Here is a 23044-nt window from a genome sequence, read left to right on the forward strand (position 1 = left end):
GTCATTCTGTTTGAGTAAATTTGTCTCAGCATGGAAAAAGCAAGTGTATCTTGTTGTAACTTCCAACATCACACCATTCTCTCTTGGAAGGCTGATTTATCAAACAAAGTGCAGATTATCTTCAGGCAACAACAATTTTTCAAAACAAACAAACAAAAAACCCCTTCTATTGTCTGCTACAAACTAATAACTTTTATTTCTACTGTACTGCATAACAGATAATTAATTTTGTCAGTGTACTTTGTAACAAGAAGAATCTAGTGTTTTCATCTGAAATCTTTACCAAAGGTTTATTCTGACAGATTGATAGCAAACACACCCAGCTATTACTTCCTAACTCTTGACTGACATGGTGCCATTTTTCCAACCCAGTGTCTCTTGTTTCATAATAACCCCTTAAAAAAGATATTTACTTTCAAGACTTATTTTTGTTAGGATGTATGTGTGGGGAGGTGTTACTTCTGAGATACTGCAAGCCGTCCAACAGGATAAGAATTGCAGATTCCAGATATCTGGTTAATATCAATTTGTGGATAAATGTAATTTCTTATATCTCCGTTGAAGGCCACAGCTCTCAAAGACATTTCACTCTTCATACAGATCTGTCTGTTTTGTTCAGAAAGATAGAAGAGGGAAAATTCAGATACTTAGCCATTAAAAAGAACTGGAACAGTTAATGTCTGAAATTATAGTTAAAGTTTGTAGAGACCATTTCAAATAAGAGACTGAAATGCTGGATAAGGGGACGCACTTTGTGATCCAGTTTATTCTCTGAAGACAGCCAAAAGAAAGCAGACAAGCTTAATGGAAAAGGTTACACAAGGTGACTTGCCAGTACTGTTCCTGAATGTGAAAGTAGCAGATGAATAAAAAGTTCTTCTTTCTCTTTGGAAACAGAAACACAGCAACATAATCACACTGAATTTTAACTTCTCAGTGACGGCGGTGACTTCCACTCAGCAATTCTCAATGAGATCTAGGGCTGTGGGAGTCCAAGCGTGGAAAGGCTGCAGGTTCACTACTTCAACAAGACCACCTATAAATATTAGTCTAATCAGACTACAAGGATTTGATTTAAGCAGAGGCATGTCCTTTAAAATATATGTGCACGCATGTACATATATCCTACTCTACAGACATCTAGCCCTAGACCTAATAACTGTCAAAGGATTGTAAGAGAGGACGTACTTGGGAGCGAGATGTGAATTTAATTTTCAAAGCAGAAGTCCAACAGCAGGGAGAAGTACCATTTGCAATTGAGAACCATTCTTTAGGTATGCAGAAGTCTTTCTAAGGAAGTTTCCATTGTCAGGTGCTTGAAAACAGACTAAACCATGGAATGTTAGGGAAACCTTCTGCACTTTGAATCAACATCAGCTGACCAGTAGTATGAGAGGGCAGAGATAACCAAGGGCAACTACAGAGAATCCCAAAGGAGAAAGAAAACACAGCAACATCCCAGGTTCAGAAGAAAACTTCAGGTGATCCATTATGAAATTTCCATGTTTCCAGTGTGGCATATCTGAACACTGGAGAAAATATTGCTTGGGAAACTTTTAATTTTGCATAAAATGTACTTGTAAATGCAATGGATACTTCTTGTCTGCATGGCCTATCTAACACACTGTGGATCCTTCTTTTTCATTAGAACTATCTAGGTCATGAATCTGACTTTCAGAAAGCATTAAAGTGTTGCTGCTTGCAAAAACAAGAATATGGAAAAAAAATTCCATTAGACTAGAGAGAAAAAAAAAAGTAAGAAACCAGAGATAACATTGTAGTACTTTTCCCCACTCGTGTAACAGAAATTATCAAGGTAAAATAGGAAAAGTGAAAAAATGAAGTGTCAAAAATTGAATACAGTGTAAAAGTTTCCAGCATTAAAGTTTTATTTCTTTAATGTTGTATTTTTCTAAATACATTTTCAAAATAGCCCATGTACAATACACACACTTGCTTCTCTTTGACTCTCTACTGTTTCACATACATTAAAAAGTCCCTCAAAACCCCCAAAACACTAAAAAGCAACATCAACAAAAAAGCAGCAGCACTTTGCTCCCACAAGAGAGCACTATTATTATTTTTTTTGCTGTTCAAGTCACTGGAAGTTTGTGGCTGGGCAAAGCAAAAAAGTAAACACAGATATTTCTGCAGCTTCTGCAACCACAAACAACTTCTTTTTGTGAGATCCTAGAGGCTAGCATAATTGCATTCTGCAAAAGGCAAAACAATTTAAGGAAGGAAAAAAAAAAGACACATTCACTTATTAAAAATTAATTAGGAATTTCATAACCAGTTGCCTCAAATATGCGTGAATAATGACAGCTAGAAACCAGTCTCTGCAGATTACTCATGAAGTGGGTGTGAAGATCCAATCAGGCTCAGAAAAAAATCACACTGATAAAAGAGGGCTTTCTTGGAGCTTTTACAAGGTCATTTGGCCAAAACCAGATAAAAGAGAATATTTCTCTAGTATTCTGTAACAAGAGGAAGAAAACAGAATTAAAAATTATCTTTTGCAGCAAAAGCACAAAAATCAAAGTCATACTAGCCTAGGATTAAGTCCACTGGAAAATAAAGTCTCCATTTTTTTTTTCTGACAGGTTTTAGCTTTTAATTCTGTAAAGCACTCATGAAAGGATTTCTACCTTTTTGTAAATTAAATTCACAAAACATCCTAATTATCTGCAGACATATTAATAACTCTTTGAGCAACATATTAACTTAGCAAGCTGAAATGTGTTTTCAGAACAACATTAAAATAACGACTAAATAAGTACATCCGTCCATAATTCTTATATAGTTCATATGTAAATATATAATTGGTACTGTAGATATTGTGTAAAACAACAAAGAACTCAATATGTTCAACTCCTTCAGCTGTCCACAGTTTACAAAACCTAACAGTATGGTGGACTGCCTGAGATGGTCATTTTTTCCCCTGTGGGGAACTGAATTTATCTATTGATTGTAATTTCCATGGTGAAATTAAGTTACTTTTTAATAACAATTTTACTCCTCATGAAACTGAAAAGATGACTCATGTGAAGCCAATTGCATTATTTAGATACTATTTTTAGGATACAACCCTGCTATGAAAACACTAACTAAAATTAGTGTTGGAGCAGAAAATGAGGAAGAAATTGTATAGGAGATTAAGAATAGTCCATTTACAGAAGAAGGGCTAAAAGCAACTCATTTTTCAAAGTTTATTTCATTTTTTAATTCCTCTTTCAATGTTCTAGCTTTCAAATAAAGTTCAAAGGCAATTCAAATACCATATGCCAGTACCTTGCCTTAGAAGTCCTCAAGACTACAAGTGAAGGCTCTGCACAAGTCTTTAAATCAGAGCTGGGAATTAGGGTATGGAACCTCTTTCAGAAAAGAACATAGGTGCACTGAGGTTTGTGTAAAGGTCATTTCTCTGATGCAATACTGGTGTCGTTATGGATATTAACAATCTCCATTTTCCTGCATGGGAAACAGCAGGAAGAAGTAGCCCAAAAGAAAGCCTTTCACTTTCACTGTTTTTCACTTACAATCATAATTATGTTGCAGAATCACCTTCTGTATTTCCAGCCATATTCCTCAGCTGCCAAGTTTTATCCACTCACAGTCCACAACACAGAGAATGTGACTTTATTGAGGTTTTGTCACTAAATATCATCATATCCTGAGCAAACACTTTCAGTGACATCAGTGCTTCCTCTGACTTGAAATACACGTTCTGCAGTTCTTTAATGAAAGAACAAGTTTCAGATTTGGTATGCACCACTGCTTAGCTCCATTCACAGAGTTGGAAAGCCATTATTTTAAGATGCCCTCTCATAGTACTTGAAAATTAAACTACAAAAGCTGTCACAATGAAACAGCAAATATGAATCTAAATTAATACCAGCATTAGTACTGACAACGAACAAATCTTGTATTCTTACCTTCTGGCAACATTAATCCTTTATTCCAAGTAGTTTGACCCCTAGATGAATAAAAATGCATTAGTACAATATAGTAGAATGAGATACTTATGTTAGGAACTAAGGTTAGGTGGGTCTTTCCTGACTACTTGGTATCCTTTGCTGTCATTTAAAACTCTATTTAAAATATAATATAACTTCTTATGTAAGAAGATCCCAGTTCCAGCAATAAATATTTCTTTGATTTGAACTACATATGAATAGTGGGGTGTACTGACTTGGGAGATAAGCTTGGTTTTGCTTAAAAAAGTCAATCTAAAAGTGTTCTAAGTATCTTAGATGCCTTGATCCTTTCTCAGTCTCACACAGTTTGAAAGAGTGAGAGGTTTGTTTTGCTCCTCCCTAGACTCTCAATATTCTCTTTCAGGATGAAGTTTTCAAAAGAAAGAATGATTGAGCTCAAGGTCGAGCCAGACAGAACACATCTGACTATGCTGTTTGACTGCTTTGTCAGAGGTAGGTCATTAACTCATCTACCTGGACTTACTCATCTCAGGTCTCTCAGTGAATGTTTCTGCTGAGCAGTTCTTTTATTTTCCTTCATCATTCTGCTTGGAATGATTAGCATATTACTCTCCACAGCTATCACAACAAAAAAACAGTTTTAGGAGAAAAATCAAATAATCTTTCTAAAACATACTGCATATAGACTAACCAGGCTAAAGCTAAATTAGCAAACTTTTCTTTGTAAAAAGATATTTAACCATTGTGGATGGCAAGCCTGCTGGCAATAGGTAGTAAATACATTTATCTCCATGTGTTGAGTTTGTTTTGCTCACTCTAGTAATTGGCAAATATTCTCCTTATCTCAACCTTTGTGTCTTTTTTCATCATATTTTCTCCCCCTGTTCTTTTGCAGAGGGGGAGTGAGAGAGTAGTTCTGAGCTGCCCATTGGTGTGAAACCACCACAATGACATGGTCTGTCTCAGATTGATAGCAAATACCATAAATCTCTCTAACTCATCACTCTAAAATGATGCTCCCATGGAACATGTTGAAAGAAATAAATCAAGTGCTAATCCACAAGCCATGTTCATTTAAAATAGTTGTACATCCAAACTGTGTTATTTTTGTCCAGCATCCACTGAATTTCTGTTCTCTGTAAGGGAAAGGAAGAGAATGTCCTGTTGCCCTGCACCTATGTATTCAGGCCACAGTTGTTTCCCCTTCTAAATGTATAGATTAATGTATCAACTGATGGAGTAGAGTCAACATCTGAGAGAGCATTTCTCATTCATATGCCTGACATGGGGTTTATAAGAGACACAGAACAGGAATGTGCAATATGTCACATTGTCTTCTAGATTCTGGGTTTACTAGAGCTTAGAGAGTTCCAGCATGACAACCAGTACTTCATTAAAGAAGAGCAGGCATATAAATTTCATCTACTCACCATGTGAGCTATCTCCATTAACAGAATAGACAAAAGAGTCCTTCACATTGCTGACTTTCTACTCAAAAGACAAACAAGGGCTCTGTTACAGGCCTGCCATGCATTAGCACTTGGCCTCTGCAAATGCCACAGTGCTTGAGCAAGGAGAAATCTCAAGGGAGTTAATATAAAAACATGCCACTGTTTTAAAGTTATTCTTTTGTAAAAATAGAAGTGTTTTCATATTTAAGTAAAACCGTTTATTTATGCCACCACAGTGAACAGATATTGCCTCAGTTATAGGCCCCAGCTGAGTATGGACTCAATCTTATTGATTAAACTTTGATGTTGAAATGACAAACATTATCTTTTCCTCGCCTATCCTAAAAGGTTTATACTTAAGTTAGAGTCAATGGCTGCACAAAAGACATCAACATTTTCTTGATAGCATGCAGGAAGACTCAAGACTTTCCCAAAGGTGCAGTAGCTCAACACAAAGAAATGGAAACATTAATTTGGCTTCTCATTAAAAAAGCAAAGCACACAACCACCTGGAGAGCACCTTGATATTTATAACCAAAAGGTGAGAAAAGACTACTTTCATGAAGATACCTCGTGAAATAACAACATATAAATATTCCTAATAAAACACAATTTGTCTGGAAGGCAGAGGAATAACTAAAACTAGTTTGTTAACAACTAGTGAACAATGGGGCACAGCAACTGCTCTCTTCTCTCCTGGCCAAACACACACAATAAATTTACCTTCCCCTCTCTTTCCAAGCCCGTCCTGATATCCACTGTTCAAACACTGCTACAGCCAGCCACTGTTTTTCACAAAATGCAAATAAACTGAATTATCTGTGAGACTTTTACACCCTTTTCAAATTCAGTCAAGATTGGCCAGCAGGTTGGAGACCTAACTACATGCATACAGAGTGATCACAGAAATTCATTTCCTTAGGAAACCAGGCTAATAGAATAATGAAAAATACAGCAGTTACATCAACAATGGCACAACATTCAGTTTCTGTAAGCATGAAGCTGTTTTGACTGTGAAGAGCTCAGTCAGGAAAAAAGAAGCAGGAAAGAACAAATATTTCTTCTTCAGTGCCACTACAAAGAAGGAGCAGGCTCAAAACTTACCTGCAGGTCTTAACTTTGGGAACCTTTTTCTTTTCTTTTCATCTTAGTTTATAATCTGAACTGCTTCAGTTAGCTCTTTTGTAATGCAAAACACCATGTTTCAGACAACGATTTGTAAGGCACCTTTGGAGTTCAGCTCTTTTTGCTTAAAATCCCAAGGGAAAGGAGAAGATCCTGGATATAATCAAAATGAGGTTGCAGCCTCCAGCCTGTCTAAAAGAGATTCTTGCTCTTCTTACCAATACTTATTTCAATTCTTCTCCTTGATGGCATCTTCTTATTTACTTTATTCTTTCCCTACTTTGTTCAGTCTTCTGAACATTTCATAGTGAGGTATATATGAAAAGCAGATAATCTAAGTGCTACCCAACGTAAGGCAGGCTCCTTGAGAACTATTCAGCAAATATCCACAGTAGGAAATCTATCACTTCTACATATAGGGATTTGTTGATGCAGTCTTTGAATACACATTAAAAAAAAAAAAAAGATTGGCTGTAGACTTTTCAGAACTGTCTGCTATTAAAACTATGCCTGGGCTGAGTGCACTAGTGCAACCTGCTGGCCACCCATCTTGGGGAATAGCACATGTGGTAAAGGACCTCATTCCTTCTACATCCAGAGAAGCTTTCAGTAGGGACAGCGGATGAATGGAGATGCTGGAGTTCAGAGACTGGGGTTGTTGGCTGTTACAGACTTTATTTTACCAGGAAACAGTTTACAAATTGTGATAAAGGATACAAAGTAAAATAAAAAGAATAATTTCCACCCTTGGTTAAGCAGGCACCATCCAGCAGACTTTACCTTTTGCCCCTTTCTAGGCATTATTTGTTTCTGTCCTACCTGAAGCCTAACACTGCTATCTTCAATAAAATCACTCAGGCCTGCTATTCAGAGCACTCTTTTATTCACACTCCTTTACTAAACCTAGATATTTACAGTTCAGCTTTCCAGCAAGGCCCAAGACCTTAGCCAACTGGTTCTTCCAGCAGCTACCAGCAGACACAATGGGAGGCTGAGCTGACAAATCCTGCCCACTCTCAGCAAGACAAAGAGAACTGCTCTGCACAGTTCTGGCTTCAGTCTGAAGTTTCTGAGCCCTCCACCAAGCTTGCCCATAGCTAGCAGTGAAGAAGAGGCTCCTTTTCCAGTTTCAGTATCTGGAAACCTCTAGGAGCAAGACTATCTGCTTCTCTGACTTTCTAGATGTTTGAACCCAAGTTTTTGTAGCAGTCATCTGCCAAGAAACAAATCCACACCAAACAGTCCATCTCAAGCTAGGCAGTTTCCTCTGAAAAGCCACATTCACTAAATTTATTTAGACTTGTATCATTTTGCTACTCAGCCTTTGCGATTTTCAATTTCTACACTTCTGTCCTCTCAGCAATGGAATTCCACCCCAGTAGAAATTTCCATAATGGAAATACTGCATCAACTCTGACTGTTACATCACAACGCTGACTAAGATGAAGACTCAAACTTCCAGAGTCATAACAAAGAAAACAACCTTTCTCTTGCAACACAGTAACGCCAGGCCCCATATCACTTTGAAGATCATTGCCAATCTTGGCTGGACTGTACTCCCACACCCACCACATAGTCTGGATTTGTGCCTTCTGATTTCCATCAGTTTGGGCTGATGAGAGATGACCTGTAGGGGCAATGTTTTCCTAGCAACAACATCATCATAGCAACTATGAAACATAGGTCATCTCCAGTGGTGCTGAGTTTTACAAGCATGGTATGCAGGCTCTTGTTCATTGCTGGTGAGAATGCATAGCTATTTTTTCGACTGTGTTGAAAAAATAGTGTTTTGTAGCTGAGAATTTGCTCTATCAAGTAATGCTATTGTGCTCTTTGTATCTGTCATAGATTCCATGGAAATAAATAGGAGGTATTACTTTCAGAGTGAACTATTTAAACTGGATATAGTCAGGTCTTCCTTCCTTGCCATAAGTTTATTCAGGAAGAAATGAACAGCTGTATTTTTCATGGCATTTTCCACCTCCATTTTCAGTATCATATTAAAATGTTTACAGCCTTTCCAAATATTTTAACATGAATTTATAGATTTCATTTAAAGATGTTTTGGAAAAACCCATACAGTTTCACTACTCTTGTTCTGAACTTCAGGAAGGATGTTGGATTTGGTTCCTTGTATTACCTTCTATGTAAAGCAACCAAACTCTGCTGCAAGAACAACTGTTACTTCCTCTTCCCATTTGAACAGATTATACTTAAGACAGGATTTCTTCTTGACAGATACTCTAGTTGGCAGCCAACCAGGACTGTCATGCAGGCTAACTGTGCATAGACACATAACAGTATATGGGAAAAAGTCAGTTTTCAAACAATCCTATTGCTTTAGTGCTCTGTACTCAAAAAACTTACCCAGGCACCATCACTGCATAAGTCCAGACTCCCAGAATATCCAGGTTGGCAGATGCTATTAGGTTGTGTTTTCTTCTGAAGTCGGTCCAGAAAAGCATTATTTACTCTTGAAGTAGAAAGAAAAAATGAACAGCGATTGAAGGTAGCTGAGGAGTTCACAAACTTTTGAAATTTAACATTCTCTAAAGAGCTTTCCCTATTCTCAGTTAAGTACACATCATTCTATGCTTTTCAAGCCTGTGCTGAATAACCACAGCCTGTCATGAGATAGGATGCCTTTCCTTTTCAGTTCACCAGGTGCATTCTTATCCTGTGATCAATCTGTCATGATTAAAAGGCATACCTCTGTGGCTATGAGAAAGGGCCCCAAATTCTCAGTAAAAAGTCATCCTGCATACCACTCACTTGATCACCCTAGGTAGATCTTTCAGCCTTCATTAAACAAGTTTCTGTAAGTAGTCATTTCCTAATGAACAACCGCTTAAGCTTGTTATTAAATAGCCAAGTTGTCCAGCTCAGAAAACACCTCTAGCATTTTCTTGTACTGCCTTCGGGGCCCACATTCAGGACATCAGGAAGAGGCTACCAGGTATGATAAAGCTGGAAGACTACCACCTGATTGTGCTCTTTTAAGGAAGGTCACAGGAAGCTGAAATTAGGAAATTGTGAAATATTTTAAAAGACTTTACATTCTTTGTGAAGATCTTGAAGGGACTGGGAGAACAGGTATAGTTCTCAGCAATCTCCTTAGTTGGAGACTGCAATCCAGACAGAAAGAGGAGAGCAGACCAGTTGAATGAATCGCTGCACATAATATTTTATATGTGTTTTTCTCCATCTGTCTTTAAATTGTCTTGAAACTGCTAATAGTTTCTACCCTGTGCTGTACCCTGTGCTGATAAAATAAATAAAGTGAAAAAGGCACTCTGGGTAATAACACATTAATGTGAGCAGCTGTAATGGTGGATATTAGTGGTTTACCTGAAGACAAAGTCAAACCAGAGGCTATATCAGGGGTCTTCATTGCAATAGTCTTCTTAAGCATGAATGCTTGCAATTTTGAGTCCCATTCCAGATAGAAAGTCAAGTAATGTATATCCTGAAATTTTGCATCATACCTCCTCTGTTCATCTTGATGTGCTCGTCTCCTGGCTTCTGTCTCCTGCTTTTGTTTTGATTCCATTAATTGAGCCTGGGGATGACAAAAGAGAAAAAAGAAACAAACAAAGAAACAAACCTCAAAACTTACTTTCAGCTAATACGGCAATGTTGAAAATCCAACTAATTCCACATGGAGTTAATGTCAACTAGAGCCACGTGTCATTTCTGCAACTTCTCCCAGTAGCATTTTATTTGCTTATGTGGCAGCATTGAGCTCAGAACAGACCTCATTTTTTCTGTACAGCATTGCTTAGGATTAGATATGTGAAGTGAATTCAGACAGATCCAGTCCAACATTTGAGTACATCAGCCTGCATGCAAGCTCTGTCCCTCTAGCAAAGTCCCTCTTCTTCCAGATAAACAGAGTTCCTCTGCACAGCCAGTACCATCAGCTCCACCTGGCCACGCAGAGCAAGGCAGAGGCACACAGCACCCTGCCCAAACAATAGCATGCCCGCAGCTCCTCTGCCCTCCAAAATATTGTGCAGAAACTTCGTAGTCCCTTCAGTCTCCTAGCCTGGAGAAGAGGAAGCTCAGAGAAGACCTTATTGCATTCTATGACTTCCTGAAGGGAGGTTGTGATGAGAAGGGGTTTGGCCTCTTCTCCCAGGCAACAAATCAGACCTGAGGATATGGCCACAAGTTGTACCAGAGGAGGTTTAGGTTAGACATAAGGAAGAATTTTTTCTCTCAGAGTGGTCAGGCACTGGAATGGCTGCCCAGGGAGGTGGTGGAGTCGCCATCCCTGGCAGTGTTCAAAATGTGTCTGGATGAGGAGCTGCGAGATTTGGTTTAGTGCTTGTGGTAGCAATGGTGATGGGAGGACGGTTGGACTAGATGATGTTATAGGTTCTTTCCAACCTTGTGATTGTATGATTCTATGATTCTATGATAGTGAGGAAAGGACAAACAGTACCTACTGTTTTTTCACTGTGGTGAAAGCTTATGCAAGCCCTAGTGTTGAAGCCTACAGTCCCTACATTATATAGTTTTAAGGTATATAAACAGACTAAAAGGGACTTCTCTGAAAAGCAGAGTTATACAATTCTAGCTGGGCCTGCTAAGGAAACATTGCATGTGTTCTTGTTTGTCTGCCTCTTGATCCCTGTAATGTGCCCAAGGATTGAAGATGCAGGTTTTTTCTGCAGAGAATTTGGCTTTCAGGGCAAGGGGGAAGGGATGGGAACAGACCCATTCTTCATATTTTCCATAACAACTGAGTAGCAGTAGGAATAGGAAGTAAAATAAAATGAAGTGGTTAGATAAAAGCTTCAGTAACAGAATGGAACTACAAAAGTTAAAAAAAAAAAAAAATCAATTTAAGTGGAACATTAAATAAAAACTATGCAATAAATGTATGAAGCAAATCAATAACTGTGAATGTGTTGTGTATCAATATTTGTCTAGCCCTAAAAGAAGAAACAGGATTAAGAAATAAAAAAGCCAACCTTTATTTTCACTGTTTTAAATAACTATTCAACCTGAAAATTAAAACCCAGTATCTGACTTTCCAATACGCTGAGTCCTCTCTTGGAGTAATGTTCTGAAATATTGCGTGTATATGATGCTGTGTTCAAAGTGTACTGAATATTTTTAAATCAAGCAATACATACTAAAACCTGTTTAAAAAAAAAAAAAAAGCAACTGACAATACCTATACATTTTATAGCTATGCTATACCAGGAGCTTGCACACAGGACAGAATTCACAATTACTTTAATAAATATTAGTTTTAAGTAGAAATAAGCCAACATAAATTGGAGGGACAATTACTGGAGCCTTTAAAATACATATTATTTACAGTGGGTTTATACATAGCACATCACTCTGTGCAATATGTAGCAGCAATGCTGAATGCAAGGAGCACATGGTGTTGTGTACCAAGACGGAGCAGCCTTAGAAGCAGTCCACATTTTCTTGCTGACCTACAGAAATCGGTATGGCATCTAAAGCTCTACACAGTACTCTTGAACCAAGCCAAATAAAGAACCTGATCTTGTGGAAAGTGTCCCTGCCCATGGTTGGAAGTTTATTAGCAAACAGAATCATAGAATGGTTTGGGTTGGAAGAGACCTCAAAAAATCACAGAATCATAGAACCTTAGTGAGGTCCCTTCCAACCTAGACCATTCTATGATTCTATTTGCTAATATATTTTTTAATGATCTGTAGTTAATGCTGCCCTCTGCACATTCACACAGTTAGACCTGGCAAAGAACTTACTATAGTGTAATAAGTAAGTTTTGTAGATGATCTTTACATAGATCTAGTACCCAAAACCATGCCAGAGGGATGGCAGTGGTTGAGGTGCCTTTCAGGCAATGCATGCTGCCTATGCAGAAGATGGAGTTGAAACACGTAGTTATACTACAATTGGACAAACGAAAACTCTCCATTTATGTGGTTAGCAAAGGAACACAGAAGAGTACAGACTTGATAGCAAATCTGAGTGCTTCCACATACTTGTTTGGGACAGCGGGGCACATGGATGGTTTCTCTATAAAAAATATATTCAGAATCTGAGATCATAAATATCTCAGTAAAGTTACTTCCACCTGAAAGACTGGAAATTGGTTTCCTTAGGCTATGAAATTGGTCACCACAATCCAAAAAAATGCTTTGCACAACTGTTCAAATGGAGAGGTAAGCAGGAGCTAGTCGTCCAGATGCAAATAGCCATGAACCCAGAAGATACTTCTGTCTGTCCAAATTTTACAACTTGGCTCATCTCTCTCACAATATTTGAAAACAGTGACTACATCACTTTCCCTAAAGACAAGCCCTGTGCATAGGCTACAAGTAATCAATGCATTTACTTGATTTCACAGCATGCAAAAATGATACAATATGTAAACTGTTAATGTATAATTACCTTCCTCCGTTGTTCTTGCTTCATTTCCTCCAATCTTCTGTTTTCATCCTCTCGAAGAGCTTGCTTATATATATGGCTTCTAGCCTATTGTTCAGTAGAAAATATAGACATATTGGTGTGGGGAGAGGGAGGATCAACGTGCCAAACTTCATTCTCAATTCTATTTACAAATAATTAACAAACCAGAACAGTTCGAAGGATTACAATTATTAAAAAATCTGATGAGTTTGAAGACTAGTGTTTAACCAAGGAGTGGCATAAAACTTTTCAGGCATTCCATTTAGCTGAATGTTCACCTGCATATTACAAGCAGCCACAGAACATTCTATTGCTTGTTCCAGTGGCATACATAAAGATATTCTGAATAACTGAAAAATGCAATCAGGATATAAGACAGTGAGATGGGATGTTGTGGGAAGACTGAAAAGCACTGGAAGCATTACTAATATAACAAAGCAGAAGGGAGGCCTGGTAGCAGAGGGAAACACTAGTAGAGGTTCAGGTTGGAGATTAGGAAAAATTTCTTCTCAGAAAGAGTGGTAATGTCTTAGAACAGGGAGGTGATAGAGTCACCTTTCCTGGAGGTTTTCAAGAAAAAAGTAGATGCTGTACTGAGAGTCATAGTTCAGTGGACATGGTAGTGATGGGTTGATGGCTGGACTAAATGATCTTGGATGTCCTTTCCAACCTTAAGAATTCTAAGATTCTATGATTGTTTCCATATAAATATTGGAAAGGGATGTGTGGTGGTAGGGCAAGAGAAGCTCAGAGATGAGGTCTGCTTTCTTAGTTGGGAGTCAGGCAAGAGAACTGAAAATCTGAACTATACATTAAAATTAAAGTATTCACCTGTTTTCATTACAGTAACTAGCTCTGGTCTTTTACAAGTTACAGTTGTCTTCAAAGGGCCAGCATACCATTAGGATTTTATAGGATCCTTAGGAACTTGTACTGTAAAGTCTTCAAGCAGGTACAGAGCATAGCACACTAAATAATGAGCCAATATAATTTAATACAAGAAATGTGCAGGTTTGACTTTAGTGAAGAATTTGTTGCAGGTCTACATGGTGTTCTTGAAACTTGATATATGTGTGCAGAATGACACCATTAAAACGACAGGCACATAATTTGCTAAAAAGACTGAATAGAGAAAGCAATTATTAATAGCTCAATTTTGAGCTGGGAGGAGTTGTTACATGTGTCCAGGGAGACTCATTCTGGGTCCAATATTATTCATTACTCTCTCTAATGGCTTGGAGAATTGTGTGGAGTGTATGTTAATCAAGCTGAAAGACAATAAGACTCTATACCAAACTGGTAACACTTTGAAGACAGGATTAAAATTAATTATGAGCTTGATTAATTAAGTGGGCCAAAAAAGTCACCAATAACAGAGTCACCCCAAAAAAGTCAAATTTGTTCACATGCATCAAGGAATATTTGACACTGCTATCTGAACTAGATGTACTGAATTAGTATCACTAACAAAAAAGTGCTGCAAGGGAAAAAGAATTCAATAAACATAACATTATCTCAGATTTGTTTTAGCACATTAACTTTAAATAATAAAAAAACCCATATGTATATGCATAAACCCCATGCCCCTTAACATTCTTATCATGCACTTCCCAGTCTTATCGCACTTCCCTGTTTCAAATATATTGTTCCAGAATGGTTTAGTTACTCTAGACAAAGGAAAAATAAAAGATAACATCAAAATTAAGAGTATAAGATTCCCTGGTGGTTTAGCCTTTTGATACTATGCCAAGTTCATTTAGATAACAATTTATTGGTTACGTGCTTCAGATTCCTTACAAAGAGCACAGAGGTCCTCAGTATGCCTATATACAGTCTGCATCTCATCCAAGTTGGTTAAAAAGACTTCTTACTAAATGCATTATAAGCAAATGATAAATTGATTCACAGAGCTATAGAAATACTGAAAAAAAAAAAAAAAAAAAAGAAAGACTTAGAATCATAGAATGGCTTGAATTGGAAGGGATCTTAAAGACATCTGGTTCCAACCCCTTGCAACCCCTTGCCATGGGTAAGGTTGCCATCCATTAAATCAGGCATTAGATCAGGCTGTCCAGGGCCCAATCCAACCTGGCCTTGAACACTTTCAGGGATGGGGCAACCACAGCATTCCTGGGCAACTTGTTCCAGTACCTCACCATCCTCTCAGTGAGATATTTCCCCAATATCTAATCTAAATCTCCTCTCTTTGATTTTAAAACCATTCTCCCTTGTCACAGAATGATAGAATCGTAACATCACTAAGGTTGGAAAAGACCAGGCCTATCTTCCTCAGGATCACACATGCATAATATAAGCTGGTATTAATAAGGAACAGTATAGAAAAACTATGTATTCTATCTGCTTGGATACTGGCTAAGCAAAAGTTGAACTTAAGTAATTTGGCATAATTTATTAAGAAACTCCTCCAAAACTGCAGTGAGAAAGAGACATGTATGTAAGTGAAATAAATGGCAAAGGTTAAAGGTAGGAGCTGTATACCTGAGAGAATTCAGTGTTACCTTAGGTATCCACCCACCTACACACAGACATCAAACTGAAATGTTGAAATTCAAGTCAATATTGGGGCTATGAGCTCGCTTATGTTCACAGTTCCCTGCTCATAACATACAGAAGTCTGTTGAGCCTGATCTTCTCTACCAAAGACTATTCAGAGCATAGGATGCTTCAGAGGCAATTAGAAATATTTTCCATACATCTTTTCTTCCTTCCCATATTCCTCCATATTGCTTGTCTACTCAGGATTACAAAATATAGCCTCTGTTACAATTAAATCTAGTGGACACAGCACTGCTGGGAAGAAGTTGTCTTCTTAAAGTTATAACACTGCTCACATGTTGAGACGTCTTCATGCTTATCAGAGACATAAAATGGCCTGAAGAATCAAAGGGGAAAGGAACCTTCTTTCAGTAACGCCTTCCCTTTTCAAGCAACTGAAAATCAGAAAGAGATACTAGGGGCAAGACAGGACTGTCATATATTCTGTGCAGAGTAATTTCTCTGTAAGGAGGGTCTTGCACATTCCCAAGGCTTCTGAGGAAATATACAGGAAAATTTTTAATTTCCTTACTCAGCTGTTGGTGTTCAAGGTTGTATCTGTTACGCACATTAGATGTTTCCAGTTTTCTGCTGATTCAGGACTGTTGTTCATAACAAGAATTTCTGCCTACATTGTCATCCCCAAGTTACAAATGAGGGGAAGATTTCTGTCTTCAGGGTTAATATTCCTCAGTCTAAGTTTTTATATCAGTAGGAATGCTTGGTTAGACGTGGAAAGAATAATCAGATGTGCAAAAGGCTTTTTGAGGCAATTAGAATAATGAAACTTTAGCAATACTTTATCTATTCCCTAATTACATTGATACTTAAGAGGCTCATTCAAACTGGGACAAAGTCCCCAAGCAGTCTACAAAATCACTTTTAGGATGCAGTGAGAAATAAGCTTCTCTTCTGACTAGATTTTCAATGCAGCAAAGCATCTGCTGACATGTACTAGTTGGGATTCCATAAAAGCTTGCCACCGACTGATGGGTACGCAGCACATTTAAGATTCTGATCTGAACATAGAATATAAATCTGGCTCGTATTTATCAGGAGGGGAACTGCAAGTAATAAAGGCAGTATCATACTATGTAGGATACTCTGCCAGTATATCACAGACAACACAGGCAGTTCACCCAGAAAGACTCCTTGGTATTCACTGAGTTATGTATAGGCAATTAAACTCAATTAGAATATTCTAATATCATACTATTGACAGCACCTGGAAAGTTGACAGAAAAATATTGCACATTCCATGGTTTTGCTTACCCATGCTGTTGATTCTGGGCCACAATTAGCAGTCTGACAGGAATCATTCTTTGGCAAACCCAAGTCCAATCTGTTCAATAATTCATTGGTTTTGCTACAAAGAAATCCAATCCAAATAGAATTGTTAGTGCTTCCATGAAAATAAATATAGCATTTTTATACCACCCTCGGAATCTAGCCTAGACATTTCATCATGTGACTACTGAAAAACATCACAAGTGGGACAAAAGGTTATTGGGACAGACAGAATAAAAGGGGACAGAGGAAACAGAACCTATACTGTGGATAAAACATCAGCTGGGGAGATTTTTAAGCAAATAGTTACTGTCATTTGCATATTTGGGGTCCATAGAGGTTATGCTTTCTTTCAGTTTGGTAAAGCTCCTAAAATACAGACTCACAAACCATTGGACTTCATCAGAATGCAACTGCTTCACTGAATAGTTGCTAACCCTTCTACCAGATCCCTAAATCTCAGATAAGTAATTAAAAATATTATTTTAAGGCATTTTCCTTCATTGTTAATAAAATGCACCCTTACAACAAATTAATTAATCTAGTAGAAAGAATTTGAGCAATTTTGTAGCATTGTAAAACCAAAAACAAAACCAAAAACAACACAAATATATCTTTAGTTAAAAAATACTGCACAACATTATAGTTTCTTATTCTGGGACATTCTGTTTTTACAATTGCATCCTTTATAAACCATATTTTCAAGGTATCACCTGCTATCCCACAGTTTCAACCAACAGAGTCAAACAAAGTCACAAAGAACAACATAAATGCTAAGAGCAGGAGTTGTGGTGACATGATCTGAAATCAGTTTCTTAACCTGCAGACCCAGGCATATCTACTGAAGTTTCTGCTCACTCAAAAGAACAGAGTGAGAGGAAAGATCCGATTTTATTTCTCTATACATCTTTGGAAAGCATTAAGGTAGTTCAAGGGGGATTCAACGCAAGGATTTACTTTGTTAACAGGGCAGCCAACCAACTCTGTGGGGAAGAAGATGCCAATAGTAAAGATGTCTAGTTAACCTGGGTGAAAAAGCCTTGTCTGCCAAACAGCGATGATGACTAATTGCAGAAAGAGGCTGCTGGTCTGAGGGTATATTGAAGAGAAGTGCAGAAAAAGCAAAAGAACCCACAAGTTCTTCTGTGCTATTCTATAGACATAAAAACATGTTACCTGTTTAAGTACAGGGTGCTTGCTCAAGCTGTGGCAAGCCATGATTTCAGAATTTCACCATTCACAGTTCACTCCCTCTTTCACTACCTGGCAAGTTATGATAGATCTCAACCAAGGCAGAATACAGAAAGAACCAAGTGAAACCCAAAATTCTCTGCATCAGAGTTAAATGAATTAATAGTCTCCTCTTACTCAAGATTTAACAAGACACTTTTTTTCCAAGTAAGGTAAGTGGTAGAGTGATGAGTTCACACGGAATATGGGGAAATTGAAGCTTTAAATTGCAGACTTTATATTTCTCTACCTATAGCAAATTATCAATTTATCTCTATGCTAGAAAGACTAGCAACTCCTAGAGAATGTCTGGACAATGACTGAGAAGGTTGTAGCTCTGTAAAGAAGTACCTGGCCACTTGAGGGTACCGTTGGATGCCCTAATTCCTTATGGATGGCAAAAAAATGACTTGGGGGTATGTGGAAGTTCTCAGTAATTGCATAAAAAGGAAATGGAGAGCAAAAGACATTGCCCTTTCCAGATCAGCTTACACAAGTAACGCGAAATCAGTTTCACTATTAGAAAAGATGATTACTGAAGTGGAAGCAAATAGAGTATTCCAGCAAGAATGTGTACTGCCCTCATGTACAGAAAACATCCTACTACATCACATGAAGTTACACAGCTTTAAAATTTTCCTATCAAAAGAAAGGGATTCAGGTTTCCGAATATGACTGGAGACTAACTTAATAAAGATAGTCATATACGGTAATTTACAGTGTATCATCTCTATGGAAACCCAGCAGAGCATCTTGAGTTGCTAGACTGTCAAAGCATTGTCTGAAATGTATTTTTCATAATATTAAAGCCATAATAATGCAAAGTATAGTGTAAGCCATGCTGCAGAGAAAGGGGGAAGTCAGAGATATGACAGTTCAATTAATGTTCCAGAGAGGAAAGCATTATCTCCAGAAGGAAATCGGTACATCAAAATGTCTAGAGGTGTTTCACATTCAAATAGGTGGAGCAACATCTTACTCTTGCTCGCTAAAATTTCAGAGGCTAATCAAAAATTCTAGTAAAATGTGGCCCTCTAGAATGGTCAGTGTTAAGGAAAGAAGAAGAGCAACAAAAATTAATCTGCATACAACAGCCTAATGGTATCCTTCAAAAATAATTAGAAGGAAATACAAAATTTAGACAAAGCAAGAAGATGGTACCCTCCTTACAGGCTGCTAACCTGAGCTCCTACTGCCCCTAAGCATAAGGCTGGAGGAAAGAGCACTATTTAGAAGCACTAGTTAAGCTGAGGTGTTCTTATTTTGTGTTCCTCTGTGGTCCTGTTTCTTGTTACACAATTGGGAAGAAGACTTTCACTACACTCATTAAAATAGGCTACTCTCATACTGGTTTAATAGCATCAGGCAATACTCTTAGCAATGGGAACTCAGCCATCTGTATTGTGGTAACAGTTCCTGGCATAGTTTTGACCCATTCAAAATAGCACTTTCCCAGAGAAATCCTGGCTGCTGTCCGGGAACTAATATTAACCATAAATATCTCCCATTAGACTCTTTGGATGCAATTGCCCCATTCTGGGAGGTAAAAAAGTTTGCTAGCAATGGCAGCAGGCAGTCTTAGCCCTGTTGGCCTCAAAAGTGACAGTGATTGACAGTGTTAAATATATTAGTAAAGATGCAGCTGTGGTGGAGTGAAACACTGTCAAGACTGGGGGTTGAAAAACTCTTAGGAGCTGTCATGGAAAAATAATGACTCTCCTTGCCAGGATCTTTGAGTAGCGTGTTAGGAGGGGACAGTGCATGACCATGGAAGTCAGTTCATATTGTAGATGCTTTCTGTGGGCCCTTAGCTATAATGCTTTACATTTCACAACTGTTCTTCAAGCAGAGTCTTTTATTGCACATTTGTTACAAGCTATTACTCAAAAACTTGTATTTGAAGTGCAACAAATAAATATAAAATGCAGAAACATGAATCTGCTAGGTGTTCCACTGAGAATGGTGTAATTTAGGGACTTAAAAGAGTATACTCTGTACTCAAAAACTACTACATCTAGATCACGGAATCTACTAGTATTTAATATTTTGGGTGACTAAACTCATATGCTGTCCACATTCCCACTGGGATGAGACAAGAGGATGATTCTAAAAGTCTGAGTAAGTCTAGGTTTCTCTGGCCTGGGAAGGAGTTCCCGTGCTCTGACAGGGTCCCCAGTCTTGACAGGAGGGAAGCAAAAAGTTATGCAATTGACTCCAGCAAAGCAACTGTGGAGAATCTGAAGACCTACTCTGATCTCACTGTGGATGAAAGGACAAAACTCCTGTGCAGAATAACGGCTTTAACTTCTTATGTCACTTGGGCCTTTACTCCTCATAGAATCACACCGTGCCTTGGGTTTGATGGGACCTTAAAGACCATCCAATTCCGAACCCAATGCCATGGGCAGAGACACCTCCTAGTAGATCAGATCACTCAAGCCCTATCCAATCTGGTCATGAACACTTCCAGTGATGGGCCATCCACAGCTTCTCTGGGCATTGTTCTAATGCCTCATCACCTCCACAGTGAAGAATTTCTATCTAATATCTAATCTAAATCACCCCTTGAAGTGTCACTATGCTTACTGATAAAAAGTCTCTTTCCAGTTTTCTTACAGGTTCCATTTTAGTACTGGAAGGCCACTACAAGGTCTCCACAGAGCTTTCTCTTCTGCAAGCTGGACAACCTCAACTCTCTCAAACTCTCTTCATAGGAGAGGTGTTCCAGTCCTCTGATTTTCTTTGTGGCCCTCCTCTGGACCTGCTACAGCAGGTCTACGTCTTTCTTATGTTGAGGCCTCAGAGCTCAATGCAGTGTTCCAAGTAGGATCTCACTGCTATCTATTTGCGTCTTAATTCACATCATAAATATAAGGCAAAGAGAATCACAGAATCACAGAATGGTCTGGCTTGGAAGGGACCATAAAGATCATCAAGTTTAATTCCCCCTGTTGTAGGCAGGTTTGCCACCCACTAGATCTGGTTGCCCAGGGCTCCATCCAACTTGGCCTTGAACTCCTCCAGAGATGGGGCATGAAAGAAGCAGTCCTGAAAAGCATTCACCCTTGGGGACATGAATGAGAATATGGATGCAGATCCCAGTGTCTTCATCCATACAAGAACTGCACACCATTTCTTGCTAAGCCTGTCACTGAAGAGAGTTACTTTCTTTTATAATGAAGATAAAGAAAAAAAATATTTTTTCTTCCTGCAGATGAAGTTCTTGGCTTTAAACTTGTTTTAAGACTAACATTAAAAATGTACCAATTAAACAGGGCTTCTTGTAATTTCATTACTGCTTCCCAATGAAACAAAGGCAGTTAATTGTTTTGCTATGATTGATGGATATTGAAATGCCAGGATATAGTAAAATATACCAGCTTTAATGCCAGTGCTTTAAAAAACAGTTCAATATTGTTGTACATATCATAAATCAACTTATAACCTCTTGATAATTTTTAAAAGATAATGGACACTTATTACTAATGAAAACAAGATAGCTCCTGAGCTCTTTGTTTACTTAAGCTATGGGGTCGCCAGCATTACAGTTCTACACAAGAAGGACATGGAGCTGTTGGAGCAGGTCCAGAGGAGGGACACAAAGCTGATCAGAGGGCTGGAGCTCCTCACCAATGAGGACAGGCTTAGAGAGCTGGGGCTGTTCAGCGTGGAGAAGAGAAGGCTCTGGGGGACCTTATAGTGGACTTCCAGTACCTGAAGCAGGCCTACAGGAAAGTTGGGGAGAGATCTTTTCTAAGGGCATGTAGCAACAGGACAAGGGGAAATAGCTTTAAACTGGAAGAGGGTAGATTTAGATTAGATATTAGGAAGAAATTCTTTACTGTGAGAATGGGGAGACACTGGAACAGGTTGCCCAGTGAGGCTGTGGATGCCCCCTCCCTGGAAGCATTCAAAGTCAGGCTGGATGGGGCTTTGAGCAGCCTGGTCTGAAGGGAGGTGTCCCTGCCTATAGCAGGGGGTTGGAACTATACGATCTTAAAGGTTCCTCCCAGCCCAGAGTATTCTATGATTCTATGACAGCAGAGAAAGTAAATGTCAGCTACGTGCAAAGTTGTCAGCATGAGTTGATGGACATGTTTTAGTACAAGTGTGTGTGGGGATTCTATTTTGCTGGAAGTTAGCTGCATGATGAAAGTCCATGTGAAATGACTAACCCATTAAATTCCTGCATGATATAGATGGCTTTTCCCCATTGCCCTTTAGTGGGAAGAAGGGCCATCCTCTGATTATGTAGTTCACTTGCTTTCCAGCCCAGCTTCTTCCAAAAGCTACTTATCAAGTTTCAAGAAGTATTCACTGAATTCACTGGGAGTAATGTACAAGTTCACCAAGCAGGACTTGCACAAACCTAATAACAGTGATCAAAACTGAAATATCTTTGGCTGGTAGCCAACGTCCTTGGGCATGAGTTCCCCTTCCAGGGGATAAGGACAAAAAATGTAGCACATTTTAGGTATAAAACTTCAAGAAAGTACAAAAATAGTTTTTAAAAAATAGGAACTTTCTCAGCAGAATTATTTTCATCACTTCCCACTCACACCCAAAACTAATTTTTCCTGTCAACCTACTTGCTTTTTTTGTTTTCCTGACTGAATGAAATAATACTGCTAAGCTATTCTTTCCTCCCACCAACTCATCCAATGTTCTCGGAAGTTATTTTAGACATCAAGTTCCATTTATTATCTGAAGCAATGAGCATAAATCCAGTTTTAAGGAAAATGCAGTTTTGTATAAGTCTATTGCATAGATCTTCCATTCTGTGTGCTCCATCTGCATGTGCAATCTGCTTCTATATTTTCAGCCAGCTTGCATGGGCAGATTAATGTATACAATTAGAAAGCAACCTCACAGGCATTCAATAAACTGCCTTCATTATTACACTCAGGAGAGTCCCTTTAGATGTCTATAAAAGCCTAGTTTTCTGCCTGTTAGCTAAATAATTGACAATGCTTAAAATAATCAGGAGCAAATGAACAAAACGGAGACCATTGTGGTGGAAAAAAGCAAACAAAAGATTCT

General features: G+C 38.3%; 1 protein-coding gene across 2 annotated transcripts in view; it reads right to left on the minus strand.

Moving 5' to 3' along the window:
* Positions 1-624: 624 nt before the first annotated feature.
* Positions 625-23044, minus strand: part of EPSTI1 (epithelial stromal interaction 1) — a 51636-nt gene continuing 29216 nt past the window's right edge. Inside the window, exons 8-13 of one of the 2 annotated variants that reach the window (XM_031615839.2) lie at positions 16760-16853; positions 12914-12997; positions 10000-10073; positions 8882-8987; positions 3936-3976; positions 637-2477 (exon numbers count right to left, since the gene is read on the minus strand). In XM_031615839.2, coding sequence (XP_031471699.2) covers positions 3956-3976; positions 8882-8987; positions 10000-10073; positions 12914-12997; positions 16760-16853 — 379 coding nt within the window. In that variant the 3' untranslated portion in view covers positions 637-2477; positions 3936-3955. Of the gene's footprint in view, positions 2478-3935; positions 3977-8881; positions 8988-9999; positions 10074-12913; positions 12998-16759; positions 16854-23044 lie in introns of both variants that reach the window. The other variant, XM_090131386.1, reaches the window with a different exon arrangement.

This window comes from Phasianus colchicus, chromosome 1, assembly GCF_987193195.1.
Source record: "Phasianus colchicus chromosome 1, bPhaCol1.hap1.1, whole genome shotgun sequence".
NCBI classification, from domain to species: domain Eukaryota; kingdom Metazoa; phylum Chordata; class Aves; order Galliformes; family Phasianidae; genus Phasianus; species Phasianus colchicus.